Here is a 27,130-nt window from a genome sequence, read left to right on the forward strand (position 1 = left end):
ATCAGAATATTTGTAAGAAGATTTTTTGTTTTTACTAGTTTTCGACGATAAGGGGCTATTGGAGGTAAACCTTATTGTTCACAAAAATTTCCTAATTCACATTCAGCTTTGTGTTTATCTTTAGCAACTTTTTCACTAAGTTTCAAATCAATGCATATTTTTAGACCTTCCTTTTGAATTGTGCTAATTATGTCACCATAAGTTAAATTATCATATTCTATAATGTCAATAGGTTGGCTAAGGACATCTCTTATTTTATGAGCAAAAAAGTTGGGTAATCCATTAATAAATTTTTCTTTCCAAAATGACTTAGTACAGACTTCTCTAAGCATTACTCTATAAGTAAAAATATCTTTATACCATCTAAAATCACTTAGAGTAAGGCAAATGAGATAAATTTAATAAACTAATAAGCATAAATTAAAACAGACAAGTTAATAAACAAACTAAATAAAATATTTTTAAATAAGAACAGATAAGTAAAGCATAAATTAAAACAAACAAGTTAATAAATAAACTAAATAAAATATTTTAAATAAGAACAGATAAGGAAATTAAGCTCACAATATTAACTTACAATTGGTTACTGGAAAATACAGAATTGTTTACTGGAAGTAATTGGAAAATATAGCTTTTACTTGCATCTTGGAAAACTGAATTTTAATACAAACTTAAAATTTTACAGAGACCTAGACAAAATGCGAACTACCTTGGTATCAAAGCCAAGTTGTTAGTATGTTAAGTTTCTTATTGAGTGATCTTTTCTGTTTATAGTCTTCTCATTTCCACTCTATTTAAATTAACTCCAATCTTCCTATTCTTGTTTAACTTATCTTTGTATTCCACTTTGCCAGTAGCCACTCACCTTTCGTCTCAATCCAGTGTAAATCCTTAGGTTTAGGCAGTCGAAGGATATAGGAGTTCCCGAAAAAGGTATGAGCAAACACACTGTACGTGAAAACATGATAAGTTACAAAACGAGTTTTAGAAAATTGGATTTAATTTTATAGAATTAAAATGAGTCGATTATTCAGAAGTAATTCTTCAGTTAGCTCTAGATCTACAACTCTAACTCTTATCCCTAGTACGGATATACTAATTAATGAAGAAGAAGAACAAGAATATCAAGATGTTAAAATTGATTTAAGCTAGAATATTTCTAAAGTAAAAACTAAGGAAATTTATAAAACTAATTTTTTACAATCTACCTTTAATGTTGATTTGCAAGTCAAAATAGTTGAATAAGTTTATGCTTTAATTAAACCACGAGAAACTTGCCAATTATTATCTAAAGAGTCAATCAGAAAACATCTCAAAGCTGGCCATAATTTTATCCATTTAGGATTAATCCAAGTAGGAATAAACCCATTAACCCAACGAGGTAAAAATATTTCTGTCCTTTTATGTTTAAGAGATGCTTGTTTTATTAACTATCATGCTAGTGTAATGGAAATGATGGAATCTGGTCTTCATAAAGGTCCAGTACATTTTAATTGTTTTCCTAATTTTACTTTAAGTTTATAGGATTCCCATATATTAAAAACTTTAACATTAAATATACAATTATTTGGTGAATATACCAATATGTTAGAAAGTGTTCATAATATTGCATTAGTTTATCGAAATTATTACAAATGCATAAAAACTAATTTAAATGTTCAAGCTCTAACTAAAAGTCCCAACGATAAAACCCTATTAATCCAAGGTAGCACTAATGAAACTAATATTTCTATTCCAAAAATGATTTGTTGGAAAGATATTAATCTTCCTGATGATTGGGTTACTATCAATGAAAATTATTCCCAAAATCAACGATCTTCTATTAGTCATGATATTCAAAATATTCAACAATTTAATACCGGATCTGTCCATATCCGATTTAATAGACCTAATAGTCAATCCTCTCGTCATAGTACTTATAGTTTACCTACCGAAACTGATGAAGATGAGATCTTCAATACTCTTTTGTTTACTAGAAGAGATAGGAAATTACACCTCTGTGAACTCTCCTCACAAACCCAACATGTACATAATAAATTAAAAGGAATTGATAATTTCTCTACTTTCCAAATTAGTAAACTAGTTTACTCTACTCACACACACCTTCAAGAAGAAGATACTGTATCTCAAAATTCACTTACTCAAACTGATTTTGGAGTAGTTCCTCCAGTCAACCCACAATTATTAACAATAAGTAAACCTTTTACTCTAGACCTTAATAACCTTTATGCTGAATTCACCTCTATTGCAAATAAGTCAAAAAGACATACATATAGGAATACTTATGGTATAAAACAACAATTTAAAATTACTAGAAAATGGTATAAATTTATGACAGAAATCAATACTGAAATTAATTTCTTTGATTATTTAGAAAATTATTATCAAAAAGTAAATGTTATTACAAAAACTAAATGGAAAACTTCCCCTACCACTTTTGTTTCATCTAGTCACCCTCCTTTAGAAACCATTCTGTTTGAACATAAAGGCACCATTGTTCATGCTTCTCCTTTTAAACTCCCTAGTGAAGAATCTGAAATTAAAAAAGTCATTGAACAAAATAATTATACCAATCAATGTTTAAAAACTATTGCTAAACAACTAGATAAACTCGAAACTACTTTTGAGGATTACTCCATTAGTCATACTTCTACAAGTAAACTTTTAGATAAACCTTTTATTAATCTTCCTAGTACTAGAAAGCGTTTAAGCTTAGCTACTCAAGATAATACTACAGTTGAAGCCATTAAAAAATTATTTAATAAAATGTCTACATCTATAAGCAAAGGAATTACTGTCCTAACACAATAACCTCCACTAGAATTTCCTAGTCATTCTGATACGTCTAGCGATAATGAAATCAATAAGTTAGCACAACAATTTCAACATTCTCATCTTAATAGAATCACACACCCTAAAGTTAACCCTACTACTCTTACAAAAAATTGGTACACTAAACCTACACCTCCTGATCTCTAATTTGAAGAAACCAATATTAGCAATCAATTTTCCGTTTTTGCTAAAAAATTATATGAATGGAATATCGATGGTCTTAGTGAACATCAAATTCTCCAAAAACTCAATCATTTATCTATGGTTGCAAACAATTATCTTACTAATTATCCTAATTATACCCAACCTGAAATTGTTATTTTAATTACTATTGGATTTACTGGTATGTTAAATCTTGGTGGGATAAATATCTCATTTCTGATCAATGAGAATCTATTCAACATGCTATTCAAATGGATGATAATGATTTTCCTATCTTTGACGAAGAAATAAGATCTAGTATCCCTGATGGTATTAATACTTTAATATATACCATAGTCAAACATTTTATAGGCACACCAACCATATTCATTATTGTATCCATGATCAATTTAGTAATCTCATTTGCCCTACTTTAAGTGATTTTAGATAGTACAAAGATGTTTTTACTTCTAGAGTAATGCTTAGAGAAAACTGTATTTTCTAGTTACTTCTAGTAAACAATTCTGTATTTTCCAGTAACTGATTGTAAGTTAATATTGTGAGCTTAATTTCCTTATCTGTTCTTATTTAAAATATTTTATTTAGTTTATTTATTAACTTGTTTGTTTTAATTTATGCTTTACTTATATGTTCTTCTTTAAAATATTTTAGTATTTATTAACTTATTATTTATATATATTTATATATTATTTAATATATAATTTAAATAAATATAAACGAGCCGAGTTTGACGAGTCGAGCTTATGCAATGAGCCGAGCCCTTAATGAGCCGGGCCGAATTTATTCATAAATAGCTTAATTCATTTACAACCCTAATCTATATTACTAATAATATAGTTAATGGTAAAGTGCTATGAAATTTAAACCTTAGTGGATATGTAATTATATCAAACATGTAAGGTTGGCTCCACCATCACTAACTTTTACTTACAAAAAAAAAAAAGAAAAAAAAGTGTTTGCTAGAAAAAGGAAAATTAAGTGTTTTATGGACTTCAACCCGTCTTTTTATTTGTGAACTAGCCCATAAGATCAGCCCATTATTCTACCACATGAAATTTGTTTTTAACTTTAAGGGAACTTATTAATAAGTCTCATATATAAAGTTTAAGGCCCATTTAATCATCAAACAAAACATTTGCACCAATTAGTTCTATACATTTTTAATTGTTACAAAAAAATCTTATTTTTTTTGTTTTTTTTAAATTTACAGATATTGTTATATCTTACTACCGTCGGACTTCCGTCAAACGGTTACCGGAGACTCGTCAGAATGTTCAACATCACTGGAAAGTCGCTGGAGTATTGCCGGAAAGTCGCCGGAGTATCGTCGGAAGTTCACCGGAGTGTTAAGAACGTTAATGGAAATCGTCGGAATGTTCAAAACGTTCATTGGACATTAAGAATATCACTGGAAATTCACCGGAATATCTAGAATATTGCAGGAAAAAAAGAATAAATGAAGAAATTAGAGCAAAAAAACATAACAAAATCTGTTAAATATTGATAAACTAAAAGAAAAAAAAATGAAACGACAAAAAAAAATAGTTCATAAAATAGTTCATAAAATATAATTTTTGGGGGATTGGGATAAAATAGTTCATAAAATATAATATTTTTTTTTACAATTATTAAATCAACTATAAAAAAAAATTAATTAATTTTTTTAAATATAACTATTTTAACTAAATGAAAATAGCAAAAAAAAATTTAAATAATCAACTAAAATAGTAAATTTGCAAACAAGGGCTAACTTAAAAAAAATATACCAAACCGGACCCCTAGATTCCATTGATGGCTGGCTCCGTAGTCGAATAACGCACAATCTCACAAGAAACAAACGCAAAATGAAAACATAAAACACTTGACACTTGATCATCACTGCAATCCCACTAAAAACAACACGACCCTAGCAAACAAACCACCCAGTCCTTCGATTCTCCGAAGAACATGAAAGAAGCGGAGGTCGGACCCCCGAACAAAGAGCTTTACGCTCTGCTACACATATCTCCAGAAGCCTCCGATGAAGAAATCAGAAAAGCCTATCGCCAGTGGGCCCAAGTCTATCACCCTGACAAATACCAATCTCCCCAGGCAACTCTCTCTCTAAGCCTGTTTGAATTGAATGGCAACCTCACTATGATGTTGTGTTTGTTTTGGGTTTTTGTTTGTGGCTTGTTTGGGTATTGTTTCAGTACATCTACTCTGTGACTGACTGAGCTATATTATAATTGTTTTGTTTCTGTATATATATATTGGGCAAAATCTACTTTACAAAATCAAATTTCAAAGAAAAAAGAGCCAAAAATGACATTTTTTTTTGTCCTTTTCATCCAAAGCCCTAATTGCAGCTGATTATACACTTTATTATACCCATAATTAATATATATTTGGTAATCAGTATATTTTATTTAAGTAAAGACATTGTTAGAAAAAATAAAATAAATTGCAAATTAGTTTATTGTTATTTTTTTTTTTTTTGGATAAATATGCTCACTTTATTAGAAAAGCATCAAGATGACGCAAAGAATACAAATATCATGCTCCTAAAGAAAAACTAAGATAATAAATCCTCCACAAAATCTAAAAAAGCCAAAACATTTAGATCAATCAATCCCGTAACCCAATTATATAACACCATAAGCAACCGTCTCTCCAACCAAGGAATTGAATGTGACACTCCTTGAAAAACCCGCCCATTGTGCTCCAACCAAAGGAGCTACATTAAACAATGAGAAGCTATCATCCACGCTTTCCTCCGCCTCCGCCTCCGCCTCCGCCCAACCCTACCCTTAGTCCAACTTTGTAAAACTGTTGACACAGTGCCTGCTGTACCCATTCCAAGTCAAAAGTCACAACAAGAAGCATCCATAACCTAGGAGCAACTGGACAATGAATAAGCAAATGATCCACCGACTTGGTATCGCCACAACACAAACAACACCAATTTATTATAATATGTCCCTGCCGCCTTAAATTATCAATGGTTAGAATATGGCCTAAAGTCGCTATTCAAACAAAGAAAGATACCTTGGAAGGCATGCCGGAGACTCAAACACATTTCCAAGGGAAGAGATCCGTATAAACAGGAACAAGCGCACCATAGAATGATGAAGACATAGAAAATAGCCCTTTGGAATCCGGGCAAGTCCAAACCAACGAATCCTCATCTACACCCCTTCCTCGCAACCCATATAAGAAACCCAGCAACTCCATTAACTGATCCATCTCCCAATCTTAAATAGAACGGCGCAATCGGACATTCCAAACAATCTCCTCTCCCTGGCCAATCCAAACATCCCCCACCATGACCTCACAATCTTCTACAATCCCAAAAATCAACGGGAACATCTGGTCTAAAGGAATATCACCACACCACTTGTTACACCAAAAGCGCACTCTGTCTCTCATTCCAATCTTCAACCAAACCCGCCGCCAAAACTCCTCTCAACCCAACCAAATACCTTTCCAACCACCCCGACCATGAGTCATCCCTACCCTTCCCGAACACCACTCTTCTCTCCCCATTCCATACTTCGCTACAACCACCTTCCTCCATAAATGCTCCCTCTCTCCCACAAAATGCCACAACCACTTACCCAACAAAGCCAAATTAAACCAGACCAACCGCTTAATCCCCCAAACCCCCTATCTTTGAAACACACACCCGATCCCACGCTACCAAATGGGAATGAGAAACCACCCCCTCAGCACCCCATAAAAAGTCTCGCTGCAGCTTCTGAATCCTCTTTGCCACTGCCGTCGGAATTACATGAACAGACATAAAATAAGTTGGGATACTCGATAAGACACTTTTGATCAAGGTAAGCCTTTCTCCTTTTGACAAGTATTGACGCTTCCAGCCAGCTAACCTCTGTTGCACCCATGCTACCACTCCATCCCATACCTCTCGAGCATTGAAGGAAGCTTCCAAAGGAAGACTAAGATACGACACTGGCAACGAAACCACTTTACACCCTAGAATTGCTGCCAAAACCAGCAACCGTGCCACCTCCCCAACCGGGATCAATTTAGACTTTGAAAGATTAACCCGCAATCCTGACACAGTCTCAAAACACAACAACACACACCGAAGATGTCCAATCTGGTCCACATCCGCATCACAAAATATAAGAGCATCATCTGCATAGAAAAGATGTGAAACCAGCAAAGACGCAGGACCCGAACCCACCTCAAATCCCTGCAACAAACCTCCATGAGCAGCCCTGGACAACAAACGTCCCAAAGCCTTCATAACCAGAATGAACAACCACGGAGATAAAGGATCTCCTTGCCGCAAATTAAGCTAATTTTGTTTTAAGTTTGAAGCTAGCTGAAAATTTAACAAAGAAAGAATATAAACATTGGAGAGAGAGTAGATAAGATTAAGAATAAACATTTTTCATTAACAGTTTTATCATTGCATTTTAGTCCAAAATCACAAGAGATTTCTTTGCCTATTATTGAAGTACAAGGGGTAAATTGCAAATAGCCCAAACTATGATGGGGTAAGTGGATTTTGCCCATATTTGTTTGGTGCTCTATACTCACGACATTATAGATTTCTGAAGGGCCTGCGTGAATTATTCTATATAATGAATTACTCCATTTTTTTCGATTAACTAATTCAAAATATTTGAATTGGTAAATGTTTTAATTCAAATTTGTTTTAGGCCCCTAACAGAAGATTAGATATTGAAACTCCCAATTTTGGAGTACTCAATTTAGATTAAGCATTTTTTTTGGTTGTCTTGTTAATGGACTGGCTTTTATCTTGTTGAAGTCTTATTATCATTATAATCACTGTTGTTTGAAGATGCTGTTGTGTTATCTCTTAGTACAGAATTATTTTTCACTGTGACGGAGTACTCATATTTTCCTTCTAGTAGATATATGGACTTGTTTGGTTGGATAAGTTAGTGGTTCATTTTCATAATGACATTTACTTTTTAAACACTCTGCGAATTGAGAAGGACACTGCAAGATCAATTAATGATATTAATGCTCCTTTATCAAAAGTTTGTAGTATTTAATCTATTTGCTTTACAAGAAATGATCACCTTAAAAATCAACCAGGAGAGCATATACGATTTTTAGTTTTCCCCAATTTTTTAAGGTAAATTTGAACATAGAAGTCATGGTATAAACCAAACCAAACGAAGCCTTAAGTCCCATCAAATGGGGTCGGCTACATGAATCCTTCTTCTCCACGCGGCCCTATCAAAAGCCATTTCATTAGTCAAATTAAGTAGATTCATATCTCTATTTATGACGCTTAAGTAGATTCATATCTCTATTCATCAGGTTATTAGAATATGAATCCATCAGGATTGTTGAATGTATTACTGAAAATGACAAGTGTTTTCGGAATGTTCTGCTTGAAAATTCATACTTTTACCTTTTTGGGTAAGTAAAATTCAGAGTTTTACTATGTTACTGTCCTTATGTTGTTAATTAAATTTAGAAGTGTTAGGAAACTCAAGTCATCTAATGTCGTCAGTTTACTAGATTATACTCAATTTGGGCTCATCTTTGACTATATATTTACAAATTGCAACTAGTTCAACAGTAGTCTTTTGGTTGATATGCTTATAGAACTGATAATTCCCCCACCCGCTCTTGCAGTTCTTGGACTTCATCAGAATGTAAGGATTTGCATGTCTAAGACTCTAAATTTAAGATATGGATTGCTAGTTTCTCAGAGTCCTTTTTATGGGAAGAAGTTTTAACATGTGGTTTCATTTGAATCTTGAGTTTACTTTCTGATTTGAAATGAGATTAAATGACTACATTTTTTTATTGCATGGAATATTTTATTTTTTATTGTTCAGATGAAGGATATTGCGACAGAAAACTTCCAACGGATATGTGAAGCCTATGAAATTTTATCTGATGAGAGGAAAAGGCAGATATATGATATATATGGCATGGAAGGATTGACGTCTGGTTTGGAACTTGGTCCTAAACTGAACAAAGCTGAAGAGATTAAGGAAGAACTAGAAAGATTACGGCGTAGGAAAGAAATGGAAAAGGTTTCAGCTCATGTCCAACCTTCTGGTTCAATTCTCGCCAATTTGTCTTTGCCACAGTTTCTAAAGGGCGGCAGCATTATGAGAGGGTATAGTTCATTTTATTTTCCTGGCTACTTCTTTGTGTTCTGCAATTTTGAATTAGATTATGCATTGTGGCACGGGTTCAAGTTACAGGAATGAGCCTCGTCACCATTTCTCTTTTATTCACGTCACTTCCAGGACTATGTTTGTCCTTTTCTGTCTCTGACTCTTTTTGAAATATAATGATGGCTTACTTCTTGCTGTAAAATCCATTTTTTCCAAGATACTCAATATCACAAAGTGGTGTTTTTGCCACATCTTAAGTTGCTTAGACTCTAATTCTTCAGATCTGTTCCCACATAAATATGTAAATACACTTTGAAATGGGTAGTTGTGACAATATTCATTCCCATAATAACCAGTACCATAATATCCTTTTTATCTTTTTGAATGTGTCCAATAAGTTTTCTGTCTATGTTGTATTGTCTTTTATATCTTGTAAAGGCACTAGGTTCATGCATATGTAAAGATTTGTTTTAATTTATATCATTTCATCTAAACCAATTGTGTGCATTTATATACATTTCAGAATGGCAATGTCAAGTGAACTTCAGTCTCAAATCTCCAAACGCAATGCTATTGCTATTGGTGGAAATCTGGCAGTTAACGGAAATGCTGGTGGTGGTGCGGCCTCTGTTATGCTTAGGCATCAGATATCGTCAGTCTCCTCCATAGAATTCATGGCTTCTACTGGTTTACGTGCACTGATTGGGGTGCAAACATCTCGGTAGGAGAATTGCTTCTGTAAGTTGGTTTGATATCTCAGCTTTCCTCCCATTTGACTAGCTCTACTCCACGTTTTCTTTGTGTCTTTGTTCAGCAACCTATCTCTGCACTCCACAGCAACAATGGGCATTACGATGTCTTTAAGAGACGGTTCAATTAATCTTTCTAATTCCTGGACTCGCCAACTCTCCGACACATCTAGTGGAAATGTATGCTTTTTCTGTTGCAAGTAGGCTCCTTTGTATCTTATCAGCATCCCTCTAATGTTGAACATAATGTGTGATTAATTTTGAAGCAATAATGGAATGCACTTGAAGGCCTGCAGGAATCTGCTGATGAACTAAAGGAGCTTTGAATTTTTATTTAACTAAATGCTGTTTGATCACAATCATTTTTGTCCTTAATTCATTTTTCACTTTAAGCTAAAGAAAAATTAAGCTGGTAAAAAGGATGACTTTCTGAAGTAGGAAGCATTGCGAAAAAGAAGCAATAAATAACATAGACCTGGCTTTCTTTTGTTATATAAATCAGCTTTCTATTGCTTCTAACATTTTTTCATGTATTTGATCTGTTTCTTTTTGTTTTTCTTTTCCTCCCTGCAGATACAGCTTGTTTTAGGTCCAGAATCATCTGTAGCTGTTGGATGGCAGAAGAAAGAAGAGAAAATGTCTGCTGCTGGAGAGATTAAGGTACATCTAATTTTCCTCATTAATCAAGTGAAAAACATCTTTTAGAAAAGAATGAATGTTTGTTAATTGCAATTATCTTGAGGGACACATTTACGTTATGGAATCACTAGAGGTTCTGTACTTGCAATTAACTTGAGGAAGGACATATTTACATCAAGGCATCATTCAATATGCAGTTGAAATTCTGATGCCTAAACTTTACAGTTTCAATGAACCCTATTCAGCCCAGGAGTTGCACAGAAGAATCTGTGAACTGGCACTTCATTGGGCTGGTTCCTTAATTGGTTTGTTCAACTGAGAGGCCCAGAATGAATTGTCAACCTGGGCAGATGTTTGGACACCCATGTGGCCATGTTGATCATAACCAGGCAGGTACATAATATACTAAAATCACTAAAAAATATTTATTTGTTTAGAAGCCATGAGGAGTTGAACCTAAGCCATTAAAGCAAATGTTTAAGCACCCGTCTACTGTTCCACAAGCTGAGCATCAGGATAGCTATGGTTGCTTTTAAAACATCACCAGGGCTTTGTACCAATGGATCATTAGAGTATTATTGTGCCATGCAACCTTAGCCAAAAAGGGGAATAAAAGAAAAGAAAATGACTCAAGCCAGGGCCCAACATCTTTTTACCCTTCTTTTTTAATTTTAATTTTTGTTCTTTGTTTTAAAAATAAAAATTGCTTGACTTGTATTCTGTTAGTCTGTCTGCCAATTGAGGTGAATTTATATGATTGATACTCACTCAATTCATTCTTCATCTACAGTCTTCAACATTTGCATGAACCATGTAGATTTTTTTCTCTTGTTTCCCACCTTATCATAGATACCTTAAACTTTCAGCACATTGAGATACCCCAAATACTTTGTTCATGTTCAATCCATTGCAGATTGGCACAAGTTCTTTTGGAGCTTCGGCTCATTATACTCACCGCTTCTCCACAAAGTCTCATGGGCGTATTGCTGGCAGAGTTGGAAGGTATGCTCTTTTGTATTAATTCGGATATTGATTTCGTGGATGTGTTTTGTTTCGGTCTTGGCATGCACCTGTTCATTTTCATGAAAAGTAATAGCTTTACCTAATGTGTTGTTATGGTCTGCCACTTCACCTATTTGCTGGCAATTGGAGATTGCTAATGTTCGTTACTGATTCTTCTCAATTGGCAGCATAATTTTCTTTTTTTTTTATATGTCAAGAAACGGAAGATGTAATTTACCTTTGCACCTGATAAATTATTTATTGATTTCTTTCACCACAATTCTGTATCAGAATCTATTTGTATTCCTGTAGTCTGTTTTCAACTTAGGCATGGGACTGTTTGTGTTATTCCAATGAGAGTCAATGCATCGCTCTTAGTCAAAGTCAGAAAGTGTCAAAACACATTTCAGTAAGAAATTTTGGTTTATATTGGAAATTATGTACTCAATGGTGCAGCTTATGGGGAGGTGCAAAGTACTGTAGTACCAACTATGAAGGTCTTCAGTTAGAGTGGATATCTTTAAGGGCTTACGTTTGTGATGCAAGATGTTCATTGATTAAATATTCCACAGCATTTACTAAGCATTTCAAATTGTTATTTCATATGATTTTATGCATGTGTTTTAACTGCAATTCACTGCATATGCTATTATGCTGTCATCTGATAGTGAAAGAGCATATTCTTTGTCATGCTGTCTTCGCTTTCTTAGTTTGAGCAACCATAAGAATCCCCCCATATAAAGACAATGTAGTATGGTACCATCTATTTGACCAACTTTTCTAATGTCTATGTTGCTATACACTTTATTTCTTTGTGCAAGTCGAGATTGTTCTCCTGTGACTTTTTACACCATTTTGCAGCACTATGCTTGAGCTTGAAGTCGGGGGTGGAAGGAAAATATCGCAGTTCAGTACTGTCCGCATGTTGTATTCAGTAGGAATTCAGGTTCTTGCTCTTGTTTCCTTTATATGCTCTTTTTTGTTACTCTGGTAAAAAATAGTATTTTTCAAATTAGAGTGGTAATATCTGCAAATCTTTGGTGGTGGATATGTCTAGAGCAGTATACCAAAATATCATTTTCCTGTTATCTTTTTTTCCCCGGTGATGCTTCTTTGGAGATGCCATTGGAAGAAACATAGTGAAACAACAGTATGCTTTATACGAAGTATTGATGTGACGTGTACCAATGAGACATAGTGCCTTATTTTCTAAGTGCAGGTTGTTGGATTTCTAGAAACAATTTGAAGAAGAAAGGTTTTAAGGTTTAAGATGTGGAATTAAAGGCTTAGAGGGCAGGGAAAAAAAATTGGGGATGATTTGGGCTTGATTGGGTCGGGTTTTTTCGATTGAAATTGGGTTTGTTTTATGTCTGTAAACACTAGCCGGAGAGTGGTAATTATGTGGAAGAAGAAGAAGAAGAGGAATCCCATCTGAAATTCCATAGGAATCACTCCATGAGATGGGATTGCGTAAAGCATCACACAAGGGCACAAAAACTTTAAATACATTCTTAAAATCTCAATCCAATGGATACAAAGATTTCTCAAGTATTGATAGGCTTCAGGATTCTGCTAATTCTTTTGGTATGACTTTTATTTCAAACTAATAAAATTTGACTATTGAATATTCGAAACCTAATGTAGGCCGCCTGTAGGACTCAAAACACATGATTTCACCCATAATAAGACCCATGGGCAACTCCACAACCGATGTCCAGAGAATTCCAAATTATCGAAATACCCCCAATTCCTAAAACCCAGTAAAATATAAAGAAATCATTCCATCAGAATATTAACTTACAAAAATCCACAATATTGCATGTTTACATCTTGGTTCATCTGGATATATTCCATTTTATATGTTGATTTTAGTGGTGATTTTTCTTTGTATATTGTATTTTGGTTCAGTTGGTTTTATCTCATGTTCTTTCTAATTGGTAGGGTATCTTTTGGAAATTTGAACTGCATCGTGGGAGACAAAAGTTAATTGTTCCTGTAAGTGCCATCCTCATGCTCACTTGTTTGAGCCCCATAAAATTTGCTTATAACTTTTGGGCCACAAATTTTCATGTCCATTTGACCTTTTCTATATGGAAAAGGTGTGTGTTTTACATGAGACCTTTTCTATTTAGGCTTGGATCTCATCCTCACAAACTTTTCTTTTTCTTTTTTTTTTTTTCAGTTTTTGTGTGTTTCAGCATCTGCTGGGGGGTGGAATGTTGTTTATGGTGTGCTCTTTTTCAAATTATATCTTCATATTAACAACCTACTAAAAGTGATCATGATTTTGGCCTGTGACATGAGCACAACCAACAGATACTACATCTTTGTGGCAAAAAGTCTAACAAAGTAAAATTATCAACAGAAAAGAGAAAATAAATGGGAGTTTGAGCCACATGAGGGATTTTTCAATTTGGTTGAGTGGCATTCTCTTAGCTGGTGAAGTAGTCATGAATTACGACATAAATCTAATATCCAGGGTTAGGCAGTTCCTAGTTTGTGTTAGATTCATGCTGCTTATGGTTTAAGGCTTTGTATCAGCAATAGTACATACCTAGTTTATGTTAGAGAAAGAAATAAAGGTTTGCAATGAATTCAAGTCAATCATATTATTTGTTTCAATTTTTAGATAGTACTTGCATAAATTTGTGTACGTGATTGTAATACTGTTAATATCATTCTATGTTTATGCGTTATGCCTTGGGTTTTTGATATGTTGTTAATGGGCTACTGCATGCAGATTCTGCTTTCCAGGCATTTGAATGCTGTGTTTGCAACTGGAGCATTTGTTATTCCAACATCACTTTACTTTTTTCTCAAGGTTGTCAAGGAATGCCCACTTCTATTTCTTTTCAATCTGTCTAGTTGTTTGAATAATTTATAATTCTCACTCCTTAATTTCTTGTTAATAACTTGTATATAAAGAATTTTCTTGTCAATGCTGCTTAAGGTGGAATGCGAAATACTCAATTGTAACCAAATTCAGTAATTAAGCAGCATATATGTTTTGCGCAAAAGTGCAATATCTAACATGACGCAGGTCAGAAATTGAGTAAGATTTCCAAAATGTCTTTCAATATGTGCATGATCGAAGGCAGAACATAAAAAGATTGAGAACGTCACATATAAAATCATTTTATGCTGACATGTAGAGAGTTGATTTAGTTATTGGAAAAAGAAAAAAAAATGTAGCGAGTTAATTTAGTAGGGTAGAATCTTATGTTCGAGAAACTTTCTCAATTCCTTGGGTTGCCTTAGAGGAAATTAGGACACACCACCACTTTGTGCCTGTCACTCTAATTCTTTTGTGCAAATTAGCATCATCAAATGGTTTTTGTCGACCTGGTCTGCAGATTTTCCAATATTTTTTTTCCCTGCAGATTTTCCAATTCTTTTTTCAATCCAAAGAATTCATTAGAATTAGTGGTGGAGAATATTTGATTGTGTCAGTTTTGTTGCCATGTGGATCTCTGATGTAGAATCCCTGCGGTTGACATCTATGCATCTGTACTTGTATATTATAATTGAGGATGACTTTTGAAGAGTACAACTTATTTGTCTCCTGCAGGACAAAGCATCACTAAATGTTATAAGCAAAGATGCTCAAATAAGTAAATGGACAAAGCATCTTTGCTTATACCATTTATTGATGCTTTGGCATTAACTTATTCATCTGTACTCATATATTATAATTGAGGTTGACGTGTTTGAGCATCTTTGCTTATACCATTTAAAGGCAATGGTGATAGTTATTTTTGACTGATCTCATTAATAATGAGTTGTTATTGTCTTTTTAGTGTATATCCTTTGTTTGAGTTAAGAATGGGTTTTTGACAGTTTCCTTTGAGCAGGCAATTCCACAATTTTTGTTAATTTTAACTCCTTTTGGTATATTTGCAGACATTCATTATCAAACCTTATTACCTTAAACGGGAAAAGCAGAAGATGTTAGAGAATATGGAAAAGACATCAACTCAGGTATATAACACCCTGTGGTTTTTTTTGTTTTGTTTTGTCCACACCCACCACCCCCTTGCTCGTTTTCTTCAAACAAAAATAATACACCAAACACTAGGTGGGATTGTTCTGGTCTGGCCCAAGGGTGTCCAATATCTTTGATTCCATTGAATTTCAACCTTCTATCTCTAGTAATATCATTCTCAATAAATTTGTCTTAATTGTTTTTGCCACAATTTGTTTTACCATAAATCATACATAGTTGTTGCTGAACCTGTCCTATTTTTTAGCCTGATGATTGATTCCGTCTTGCATGAGCTGTATACCCGTATTAATACACATCTAGAAAATGCAAAACCTAAGTAGATTGACTCTTTTATGCATCTGTAGAGTTCTGATATTTCTTGTTTGTGGTTGTATTTGTATTTTTGATAAAAATGGTCTTCTGATTTATTATAATGTGTTTGTGTCTGTTTATATCTGAATATCTTTCTTAGCTGACGTCAAGTAGCTAGATAAGGCTTTTCCGAGGCAAGCTTATGCAAAAATGCATCTACTATATCAAATGAAGTATTCCATTAATCAACTTTCTGATTACAGCACAAGGCTTAGTTTTGTTTGATTTGATTTGGTTCATTTATTCAACTGCAAAGGCATACCCAATGTTGCTTTTATTACTGATACATATTTAATATTACGTTGGACTTGATGATTTTAAGTGATGTGGGAATTCTTGACTTGAAATGTATGCTTTTACTTTGTGCAAATTGCATCTTTTTTGTGTCGTTTTTTCTTGATTGGTTTTGGCCTATATAGCTTGTTTCTTTCCTTGGCCACATCCAGGAATATCGAGGCATTTCTCTCCTTTTATTTTTATGTATTTCTCTGCTTTATGTAGGTTCAAGAGGCAAGGGCAGCAGCGGAGAAAGCTCAGCAGTTGCTACAAAATGTGGCTAATAGGAAAAGGAGCAGACAACTAGAAACAGATGGACTGGTAATTACGAAAGCAGTTTACGGAAGTAAAAAATCTTTGAACAAAAAAAGAGATGAAGCGGAAGAAGCGAATGATGAATTAGCTTCACAAGTCATAGATGTCACTTTACCTCTAAATTTTCTGGCCAACGATTCTGGGCAACTTAAGGTACTTTTCTTGTATATCTATGATTCTTTTCAAATATCTTTTCTGCATATTCTGAGGACCTAATATGGCTCCTATTTTAGTACCAGGTGATGAAAACTGAATTTTCTAATTAATGACTAGTGTTGTAATGTAAATGCAAAATTTGATCATTTTTGTCCATGTTTTATGTTGCATATGTTAATGCTATGTTTTAAGGGTAATTCTATTTGCACACCACACATTATCTTACTCATTCACACCACTTAATATAAATTTCTTATTTTTTTCTCAATTGACACCATTATTTTTTAAATAATACCAAAATACCCCCATCCTCTCCAATCTCAAAACCCGAACCCCAACCCTAGCCCAACAGTCACGACTTGTCGCTGCTGCTGTGATCCCCCCTCCCCTAGCCCCGTTGCCCCTCCCCAGAAGAGTAATTTGCTTGAGGGATGCAATCATAATTAAAAAAATTTAGCAGATGGAGTGAAATGAGAGAAATGGTGGTGTCCGAATAGAACTACCCATTTCTTAATGTTCGGTATGCCAGTTAGGTGGATTTTATACTATGCTCTCGGAACATATCTATACTCTAGAGATTTCTAATTTCAGACGTGTCTATAATATTCGGCTTTCAATAATTTTGTGCAGCTTCATGAGGGTGTAAAGAAGTCAGGCATTATGGGCTTCTGTGATCCTTGTCCAGGAGAACCTAAGCAGTTGCGTGTGGAATACACATATCACGGTGATAGATACGAGGTAAAAACTGTGTCTTTTCTCTCTTCCTATTCAACTATTTGTTGATTAGCAACACTTACTCGGTTAAAATGCTAAATAGGTGGTCGTTGATGATTATGAAGAACTCTTGATTCCCCAGGCAGCGCACAAAATCTGATTGCCATCCAAGATTCTGAATTAGAAACTGAATCTCCTCTTCCAATTTTGGTTGTTTCATTGTGATTTTTTAGGTATCCTTGACTAGATCATCCACATCTTCTTTTTCAAAAATTTCTGATTATTTTGTTTTTATTTTGTATCTTTGTCAAATTGTAAACATTTCATAAGGGCACTGTGAGAACTAATTGTGTTTATGCTGTAATTGATCTTGAAAGCTGTGAAATAAATTAGTTTGTTGATTCTTAGTCCTTAAATTAATTTTGTTTTGGTGAAATTCTACCATGAGGCAGTTAATTTCATTTTCTGGTGAATAAGTTCACTAGCATTGTTGTTTTTCAATTGAGGGAGAGAGAGGAAGGGCAAAAAAATGTATTTTCCCCTTATTAAGAGGAACATGTCAATTATGCCCTTCTTTGAGCTTGGTACTTGAAAATTAGTATGGACATTATTATTCATTTTTTAGTAAGACAAGAAAAATGGAATATATGTAAGCTGAGGTTTTTTTAAGATTTTTGATATTAAGATTTTATATGGAATATATGGACATATAATATTTTTATAATTGTTGGTTTCTCAATATTTTCACAGAAAAAATTTGACATAAAAAAATTTCTCCCTAACAGAGAAATCTCAATCGGACACAGAAAAATTTTAATATTTACAAAGAAATTTTATCGAGAGATCTTAATCAATAAAAATATATATATTAGATTTTTTTTTACTAAAACTTGGAAAGGGATGTTTCACTAATTTTTCCTATATGTAATACAAAAAGTGAGGGCAAATATCACACTCAAGGTTGTGTTTAAATTTTGGAGAAGTGAACCAAAAAAAAAGTTTCTATTTTTGTCAAAATTTCATCGGTTTTTTCATTTTACTCCACTCATTTCAACACGAATTCAAATTTTAAATATGCAGAAAATAAATTTGTCCACTCTTTTAAATGTGTGCATATAACATAATGTATAATTAATTTAAAATAATGAGTTTTATATTAAAAAATTTACTATTTTCGTTTAAAATGTTGACTCTATTATGTAACTGGCAATTATAATATTGGTTGATGGAGCAGGTGTAAAATCATGACACAAATAGTGGATAAAATTTATGGAATCATCTAAAATGTTACTTTGTTTGATTTTGATTGATTTTCTAAAAATTCAATTTTAAATTTTTTGTTTTTTTGTTTTTAGTGAATTTTTTTTTAATACTTTAAGTAAATTTTACACTTTCTAAATATATTTAACTTAGATGCACTTAAAAAGTAAAATATTGTGAGAAAATATTTAAAAAAATTAATAAATATATAAGAATATAAAAATATACTAAATTTTTGTATCTTTTAATATTTTTTTTTGTATTTGATTGATGAATTTTTATTTTTTTTATAAATATTATATTTTTTAAATATATCTAAGTTAAATTTATCTAAAAAAATAAATAAATAAATAAATTTTTTGAGTAAAAACATAAAAATATACGAAAAATAAAAAATTAAGTTTTTTAAAACCAAACAGGTGTTAAAAAACACCATCAAAGGTGAAAAAAAAAAGAAAGCAAAAACAGTTCCATGAGAAATTTTCGTACCTATAAATTTGTAGGGTTTTTGGCGCCTTTGATAGTTGAGACAGAGACAGACGACACAAAAAGAGTCGTTAAACATGGAGACTTCACTTTTTATCTGTTCCTTGATATTCAAAAACAACCAAAATTCGAATTCGATGACGAACGACGAAGCATGGCATTCGATGCCCCAACATTGCTTTCAATCTCCTCCATCTTGTTCACTCGATTCTCTGCTTTGTTCATTCGCCACAGAATTCCATTTTTGTTTCTTTTTCTTAGTATCTCCTCTCCTTCAAACTCGATACACTTACTCATTCTTAATTGGGTTTGTATTACCTCTGCATTTAAATTCATTTTCGTGATTTTTCTCAAATGGGTTTCTCTAATGTTTTTTATTTGCCACTTCTACGTTAACGTGACTTTTTTTTTTTTGACATTCTTAGGTTGTACTTTTCTCTTGCCCTCCTAAATTTGATGCCAACTGGTTTATATGATATTTTTTTAGTTTGAATTCGAGGGATTTAATTGACCTTGTTGTAGTCTAGGTCATTTAATAAATAAATAAATAAATAAAAAAACTTGATCTGGGTATGGAAGGATTGGATTTAGAAGAAGAAGTTATTGTCCGTTTGTAGCTTTTATATGTGCATATGCATGAATCAAAGAACAGATTTAGGGAAATAGTCATATCAGAATTTTTTTGACAGTTTTCTTTACCTTCTATTATTATATTCAGGTAATCTTCGGATTCAACAGAGTTCTAGAAGGGAGTTGTTGTGTTCTTGCTGCTATGGATTCTGCTCTTGCATGTTTCCGTTACATAACTTTGAAATCTTGGTCATAGATAATTTCTAAGCAAGAACATGATTTGGGTACAATAGGATTGGATGTGAAAGAAGAAATTCTCCTTCTTTTTCATTCCTCGATAGCTTTGATAAGTACATATGCATAATTCAAGGGAGAGAAATAAGGAAATAGTTATATCAAAAGGTTCTGTAGGGAGCAAGCATTTCTCTAGTTTTGAGGATACTAATTCTGCTAAAGAGAAAGCTAAATCTATCTATCCACCTATAGAAAGCCATTGGAATTTACCTCCTCAAAAGGAGTATAAGAAATTGTCTTCATTAAACTTAAATTGCAAGTCCATGTTGTCTTACCCACTCAAGATTCGGGATTCACTAAAGAGAATTAGAAAGAGCCAAAGCTTGCTAGCAGTTCCCAAAGAAGCTCGTGATCCAAAAGATGATCAAATTGTTCAATCTTTCCGTAAATTGCTTTTGCTTGAGGGCCATCTGCCAGGGAATCACAGTGATTACCACACACTTTTACGGTATGTTTCTGCTGTGACATTTTTACATACATAATTAATTAGCCTCCTTCTGGGATGAAGTAGTTTCAATGAAGTTTGTTAAGCTCTTTATGTAGCATTGTTTGAGTACTGTGTGGTGAAGTGTGAATCGGGCAAAGATGATGCTCTGTTTGGAGTAATTTTACTATTACATATATTTACAGTGGTTTTCTTCCATGATGTCATGTCAGATTTTTGCGAATGAGGGATTTTGATCTGATGAAAGCAAAAGATATGTTTTTACAATATCTTAAATGGCGAGAAGAATTTGAAGTTGATACAATTGTAAAGGTGAATTTCAGACTATCTACCTGTAGCAATTTGTTGTTGGAACTATTTTGATGCCCATGAGTGGAAGTCTAGATCATATTTGCAGTCCTTAGATAATATAATTGATTTATTTTCAATTTTTTCCCCTGAAAAGGCTGTTGCTTATGAAGAATAGGTACTAATAAGCATTCACTCAAATTAGTATGGCAGGTCTAGACAGGAAGTGTCTCTCTCTTTTTTTTGAGTTGGTGAATTTTGAAACCTGTATATAATATATGCTTTTGATGCCGTTTGGAAGCATCATGACGATAAGATAATGACTGTTTCTCTATGAATATTGATGATGCCTAACTGTAAAAACACAAACCTCATTGAACTTAACATATTAGTAATTTTTTTTTTAATAAAAAAAATAATAGTAAAACCTTAAAAAATTGTTAAATTAAATTATTCTAACTGCTAAGTTGTACGGTTCCTGCAGTATGCCTCTAATTTAGTACCAAAAGCCAGGAGAGAAAAAACGGAGCACATTAAGAAAGGAAGAGTCAAATTTAAGTTTTACAATCTGCTAAAATTTGTGCTATTAATGTGTCACTATGCTCTAGGATTTGACACTACGTCCTAGGATTTGGGGCTTATTCTAGTTTGAGACAAAAACAGGTCTCCACATCTGGCATACACAACTCTCCATGACATAGATGTCTCATTATAGGTTAATTCATTGATATCCTCACATGTATTTTGATTTTTTGAGGAGTTAGCTGACAAGTAAACACATCAGCTTGAATGTCTGTAATTAAGAAGATTGATTAGTTTTTTAAAATCATGCTATATTTAGGATGAGAAGTTCAAAGAACCAAAACTATGCATGTTCAATTTAAGATTACGGATCTCATTTATTTATCATGAGTTTTTTTAATATTTTTTATTTTATTTTTATATAGATAGTTTTTTCATTTTCCCATTCAGAAAATCAAAATCTATTTGGTGGTCCTCTTTAATCAAATACACTGCCTTCTTGCTCAAACTATATCTGTTGATTCTTGTGGAATTCTTTGTTTAATATATACTGCAGGAATTTAAGTTCGAAGAGTACAAAGACGTTAAGAAATGCTATCCTCATGGATTTCATGGAGTTGATAAGTATGGAAGACCACTATACATAGAAAGGGTTGGAATGGTAGACCTTAATGCCTTTTTGCAAATAACTACTATCGATAGATTCATGAAGTATCACGTGTCTGAACAAGAGAAAACATTGAACTGGAGATACCCTGCATGTTCGGTCTCAGCAAAGAAGCATATAGCTTCCACCACAAGCATCTTAGATGTGAAGGGTGTGGTGAGTAACTCAACTTGTTTCTATTTTTCAGTCGTATTTATGCATACACATTAATTTCATGTACTGCATTTCCCTCATCTTTTGCTTTCCCTTTCCAAATGCCTACCAAAATCTATGATCCAAACACAACCTAAGTTCTTGGATGTTGAGGATATGGTTTTGATATGTTTGTGTAAAGTCTTGTACCCTGCCTTTAATTTGATAGTGTCTTTAGTTCTGTTTGGATGCTGAATATAGTTCTGGTTGTCTTCAATAATTGGTTTGTCAAACAGTTGTAAATTTCATTGTGTAAAAACATATGTTTAATCTTGAAAAACAACCTTGGAAATTAGGAATTATAATTATTTTCCAGTAGCAGCGGTTACAGGTTAGATTATTATCATCATATTGTTGTTGTGTACTATTTGCTTATATAGAATTTTTAGAAAGAATGAATATAGAAGTTAAGACTTCGTGTTCAGATTTGATATGGAATGTTAGGAAAATGATCTACAGTGCGAATTATAAGCTGAACAAGAGTCACATGTTCGGCAGTTATTGGTTTGTGTGATGTGGGGCCCAGACCCTTACAAACGACAGCCAAGCATGTGAGTCCTGCTTGGATTGTAAAACACTACTTATAATGTTATATTTGTCTGTATGTGTATTTATCGGGGTATTATTGCTACACATGGATTGGTGTCATTGAAAGTTGTTATAATTCACAAACACAGATTCTCAACATATACACTTGCAAACTTGTGAAGAATTGATTTCATTTGATTTTAAGAGCTGTTCTCGTGACAGATTCTCAAAAGCTCTCAAAAAATAATTTATTGTCATCATCCATAATGTTGATGTGCTTTTAGCTACCTTTAAATAAAACCAGTTTATCTTCTTTGCATAGGGTCTCTCTAATTTCTCAAAGCCTGCAAGGAATATCTTCACAGAAATTCAAAAGATTGACAGCAATTATTATCCTGAGGTATGTAGAAAATGCCTTGAAAACTGCTATTCAACAGCAGCGGATTGGGTATCATATGTAAACTAGAACATCAGTGTAGGATTCTGTTGCCTTGACATTTGATTTTATGAAAATAATGTTGATATCTCGATCATCTTGAAGATCATTGTGCCTAGATCATTCATGTAAAAAAAAAAAAAAAAAAAAAAAAATTGGTATAATAATCGTATGCACATGATTCATCATCAAAGAAATGGACAAAGAAGTATGATCACACTCTTGTTACATAGTACCTAATAAATTCTGACGGTGATAAATTGGCAGACACTTCATCAACTTTTTATTGTCAATGCTGGATCTGGTTTTAGGGTCCTCTGGAAAGCACTCATGGTTTTTCTTGATGCACGCACATTAGCAAAGATCCAAGTAAGCACATATGTATTTTTTCTTGTTAAAAAAAAAAGCAGCGTAAGTTTTCATTTAAACTTCAAAAATTACAATTTCAGGTGCTTGGAAGCAACTACCATAGTATCTTGGCTGAAGTTATTGATCCAAGGTAACATTTCTGATGCATAGTTTTGTATATTTGCATAAAAAATGAAAGCATAAAATGCTTGTAGATTTGATCTTGACTCATGCATATTTTTATACATTGCGCATATTGTGTACTACTGCTAATTTCATTTTCTACAGTAATTTGCCAAGTTTCCTGGGTGGAAACTGCACATGTTCTGACTATGGCGGCTGCCTGTTAAACGACAAAGGACCCTGGAATGATCCGGAAATTACAGAGATACTTCAGGTGAGATTAAATGCTACATGAACCTTTTTTTTAACCATTCCGTGATGTTGATTAATTAAAACAAGGTTTGGTGTTTGTTTCTTCAGGCACAGGTTGGCACCGCAGAGGAGTATAATAATGGTGAAAGGAGCGATATGGTTTCTGATACAGTAAGCAACCTCGGCTCTTACAAGGAATCATCAACTATTATAGTCATCAAAACTTTTACTAGACTTCTACCGTAATATTTGAGTATACTACATAATGTTGATTTTATTAAACTATGACTTACTAGTTACTAGGATTGTAGCTTATGTGCATTGGCACTGCTTAATTGGGTACTTAAAAAGAGGCATCAAGGGCTTGAAATCTTCAACATTGTAAACATCTTGAATATAATAATATATTTTTTTTTTGCCTAAAGAAAAATATAATAAATATATTTCAACTTATTTGAGGCTAAAGAAGTTGATTTTAAAAAGCTGTTTAAGGTGTGTTTCTTAGCTTTCTGCTTATGCAGAAAATTGTTTTTAATTGAAAATTTATTTAAATATCCCAATTTTTTTATTAAAAATAAAATAAAATTACCACCTCTATATAAACAACCTAACCTCTCATTTCTCTTCCACTCCCAAACCTCTAATAAGGGCAAAAAGGACAATTACGTAACAAAAAGTCAATTTACAGGTTATTTAAACAGATATTATTCTGCAACTTAAATCTATAATTCAATCACTGTATCAAATATGTTAATAGTTTCTACTTGAAATTATAATTTATAATTTGTTCTAACACGTGCACCAAATGAGCCCATAGTTGTCTCTACTATGAATTGAATTTATTCCATGCAGGAGGATGTCCAAATCGAAGATGTCTATGAAACAAAAGATGTTAATAAGACTCAGCCACAAAAAATCCTGGCATTTGAAGCTGCACTAAAAGATGCCCAGATGGTGAGTTAACTTATACATATATATGTATATATATATCCTCTCATATATGTTTGCCTCTTATATAATATATGTTGATAATTTTGTCTCAGAAAATTCAGGCATTGGAAGGTGCACTTGAGGATACGAAGGTGGTGAGTGAGAAATAGATATGCTTTTTATAATTACTGGCCATCTAAACAACGGAAAATTATTCAATAGTTCGGACTATCAGATCGGATACATAGAAAAAAAAAAGAAAAAGTAGTGAGACTTGGGGTCCCAAATCATTTCGAGGATCTGGGTCCCAAATGTAATTTCGTGTTTTTGCATTTTCATATATTGACATGATGGTTCAGTATCACCAAATAATTGCTCCTAAATAATGATTTTTTTTTTCATTGTCCGACTTTTTACCATGTCTCCACAGGTCTTGCAAGGACTTGTACAACATATAGAAGAGATGAAAAAATGAATTCATTGGCAAGTAGAAGTGTAGAGCCTAATTTGCTAAAATGATTTTATCATTCTTTATCCCTTTTTCTCCCCATGTTCTTAGTTTTGGAATCTTGTGTAATTGATTTTTAGGTCTTGACAATTCAGTGAGCAATTATCAATGCTAGAAAACATTTCAAGAAATTTAGAGCTCTATGAACTGATTTTAGGTCTAAATGGATAGGGAGAGACCTGTAGGAGCAAAATTAGGTAAAACAGAGTGTACCAGTGAGTCCGGAAGGTCGAAAATAGCTAGGAAAGGTGGGCTGTGCAAGGATGATGTCAGCAGGGTGGAAAATGAGGTCAGCGGCGCACGTTAGCAGGAAGGGCGTGCGGCGCACGGTAGCAGAGGGGACTGGCAGCGTATGTTAGCAGAATGGCGCACGCGGGTGCACAATAGCGGAACGGCGCACACGCGGCTCACGGTAGTCGAACGGCGCACGCTGGTGCACGGTAGCAGGTACGGCGCACGACAGGGCAGGATGGAAGGCGCGTGGCAGCGCGTGTGAGAGTGGCAACGGAAGCAGAGACGCGCTGAGAGAAGAAGCGGCGCGTGAGAGCGCGTGAAGGCTTGTTTGGTGATGGGCTTGGTGCCGTTGGGATCGTAGGGAAATTCCGAGCTGTTTGGTATAGTCCACTGTGTACGGAACTAAGACCTAAAATTGAGGGATGCCAGAATTGTGTTTCTAAGCTCTGATACCATGTGAGTTTGGTAACGAGGGAGAGAAAAAGAGAGGGACTGAAAGTTGGTGTTATTGTATTATGTTTCAGTGTAATTACAAGAGAGCAAGCTCCCTCTCTTTATAGAGAGGAGAGGGAGACAATTAGCATCGGATGCCTGGAATTAACTAAAGCTAAAGTGAAGTTCCCTTCTTTACAGCTACACATGGAGCCTTTACAGATGCAAGGTTGCCTTTACAGATGCAAGGATACAGCTATACATAGTGGGGGATATATTATATGTATATTATATGTTAACATTATCTATTTTGAGTAATTATTTTGTTTTCCCAGAATATTGCTTTTGCTATATGCTCACCTAATAATAAGGCATTATGTACTTACACGATTCACACAAAAAAAAAAAAAAAAAAAAAAAAAAAAAAAAAAAAAAAAAAAAAAAGGTGCTCAATTCACAAAACACCATTGAAACACATGCTACATAGTAATCTAAACTTATGTGGTAATTTCTAATTTTTTATTTATTTATAATTAATCATATTTTTAAATAACGTGGTCATGCTCTAGTGCAATTGAATATAAAATGAGAACGTTTTTTTGCATTATCTTTAGTCAATTACATTGTACTTTTTGTTTTCATTATACAAAATTACAACAAATTCTTTTTATTTTTGCATTGTAAAATGAAAAGGATTTGTTATAATTTTATATAACAAAAGTAAAATGTAAAAAATATTTATATAAAATGAGAGTGTGAATAACCAAATATTATTGCATGGGTGTAAAATAACATATGAATATGTCTGACTATGTAAACATGGTAAAAAACAATGAACAAATAAGAACAATTATCCAATTGGACATATGATTTGTTTATTATTATTTTTTTATTTTTTAGATTATGTAAACATATAACCCTTGCACGAACTTACAATCAATTTATTTATTTTATTAAAAAAAAATATTAACAATCTAATTTTAACAAATTAATCAATTTAGTTAAAATGTAAATTTTAGGGTTGCGTAAGGAATCCGTGAAATCCGTAATCCGATCCAGTCCAGTCCAATTCAGTAGGTTTGGATTAGTTTTTTGAATCCGTGGTTCGGTTCCGGATTGAAAAATTAAAAATCCGTAGTTCACGGATTGGTTCCGGATTAGAACCGATCCGGACCGTATACAAATAGTCTATATTTTTATTATACACCCTCCTGCATAATATGTTCTCTTATTTTATATAAAACTTAAATCTAAACCTAAACTTGCATAGTATCTTCTTTTATTACTTTTGTTTGCTAGT

At 33.3% G+C, this 27,130-nt stretch overlaps 2 protein-coding genes across 7 annotated transcripts; both read left to right on the forward strand.

Annotated features, from left to right (window-relative positions):
* Positions 1–4,731: 4,731 nt before the first annotated feature.
* Positions 4,732–17,731, forward strand: OWL1 (DNAJ heat shock N-terminal domain-containing protein). Of its 3 annotated transcripts, XM_028212547.2 has the most exons (14): positions 4,757–5,085; positions 8,617–8,636; positions 8,823–9,109; positions 9,634–9,831; positions 9,925–10,039; positions 10,433–10,519; positions 11,412–11,500; positions 12,362–12,446; positions 13,442–13,495; positions 14,241–14,321; positions 15,401–15,478; positions 16,356–16,598; positions 17,232–17,339; positions 17,419–17,731. In XM_028212547.2, the coding sequence occupies exons 3-14, from the start codon at positions 8,823–8,825 to the stop codon at positions 17,473–17,475; spliced, it is 1,482 nt and encodes a 493-aa protein (XP_028068348.2). In that variant the 5' UTR covers positions 4,757–5,085; positions 8,617–8,636; the 3' UTR covers positions 17,476–17,731. The 3 variants fall into 3 exon arrangements, with proteins under 3 accessions (XP_028068340.2, XP_028068343.2, XP_028068348.2); XM_028212539.2 differs by lacking the exon at positions 8,617–8,636 and having other exon boundaries at positions 4,732–5,085; XM_028212542.2 differs by lacking the exons at positions 8,617–8,636; positions 13,442–13,495 and having other exon boundaries at positions 4,744–5,085.
* A 1,375-nt stretch (positions 17,732–19,106) lies between these two features.
* Positions 19,107–25,305, forward strand: LOC114270939 (Sec14p-like phosphatidylinositol transfer family protein). 4 transcript variants are annotated; one of them, XM_082895980.1, is made up of 11 exons: positions 19,107–19,321; positions 19,780–20,373; positions 20,583–20,682; positions 21,737–22,003; positions 22,890–22,967; positions 23,271–23,372; positions 23,453–23,502; positions 23,640–23,748; positions 23,835–23,897; positions 24,579–24,680; positions 24,770–25,052. In XM_082895980.1, the coding sequence occupies exons 2-11, from the start codon at positions 19,988–19,990 to the stop codon at positions 24,824–24,826; spliced, it is 1,314 nt and encodes a 437-aa protein (XP_082752106.1). In that variant the 5' UTR covers positions 19,107–19,321; positions 19,780–19,987; the 3' UTR covers positions 24,827–25,052. The 4 variants fall into 4 exon arrangements, with proteins under 4 accessions (XP_082752106.1, XP_028068361.2, XP_028068376.2 ...); XM_028212560.2 differs by lacking the exon at positions 19,107–19,321 and adding an exon at positions 25,087–25,305 and having other exon boundaries at positions 19,839–20,373; positions 24,770–24,811; XM_028212575.2 differs by lacking the exon at positions 19,107–19,321 and adding an exon at positions 25,087–25,305 and having other exon boundaries at positions 19,839–20,373; positions 21,746–22,003; positions 24,770–24,811.
* Positions 25,306–27,130: the final 1,825 nt, after the last annotated feature.

The sequence above is a fragment of the Camellia sinensis genome, chromosome 11 (genome assembly GCF_055761805.1).
Source record: "Camellia sinensis isolate YWXY chromosome 11, ASM5576180v1, whole genome shotgun sequence".
NCBI classification, from domain to species: domain Eukaryota; kingdom Viridiplantae; phylum Streptophyta; class Magnoliopsida; order Ericales; family Theaceae; genus Camellia; species Camellia sinensis.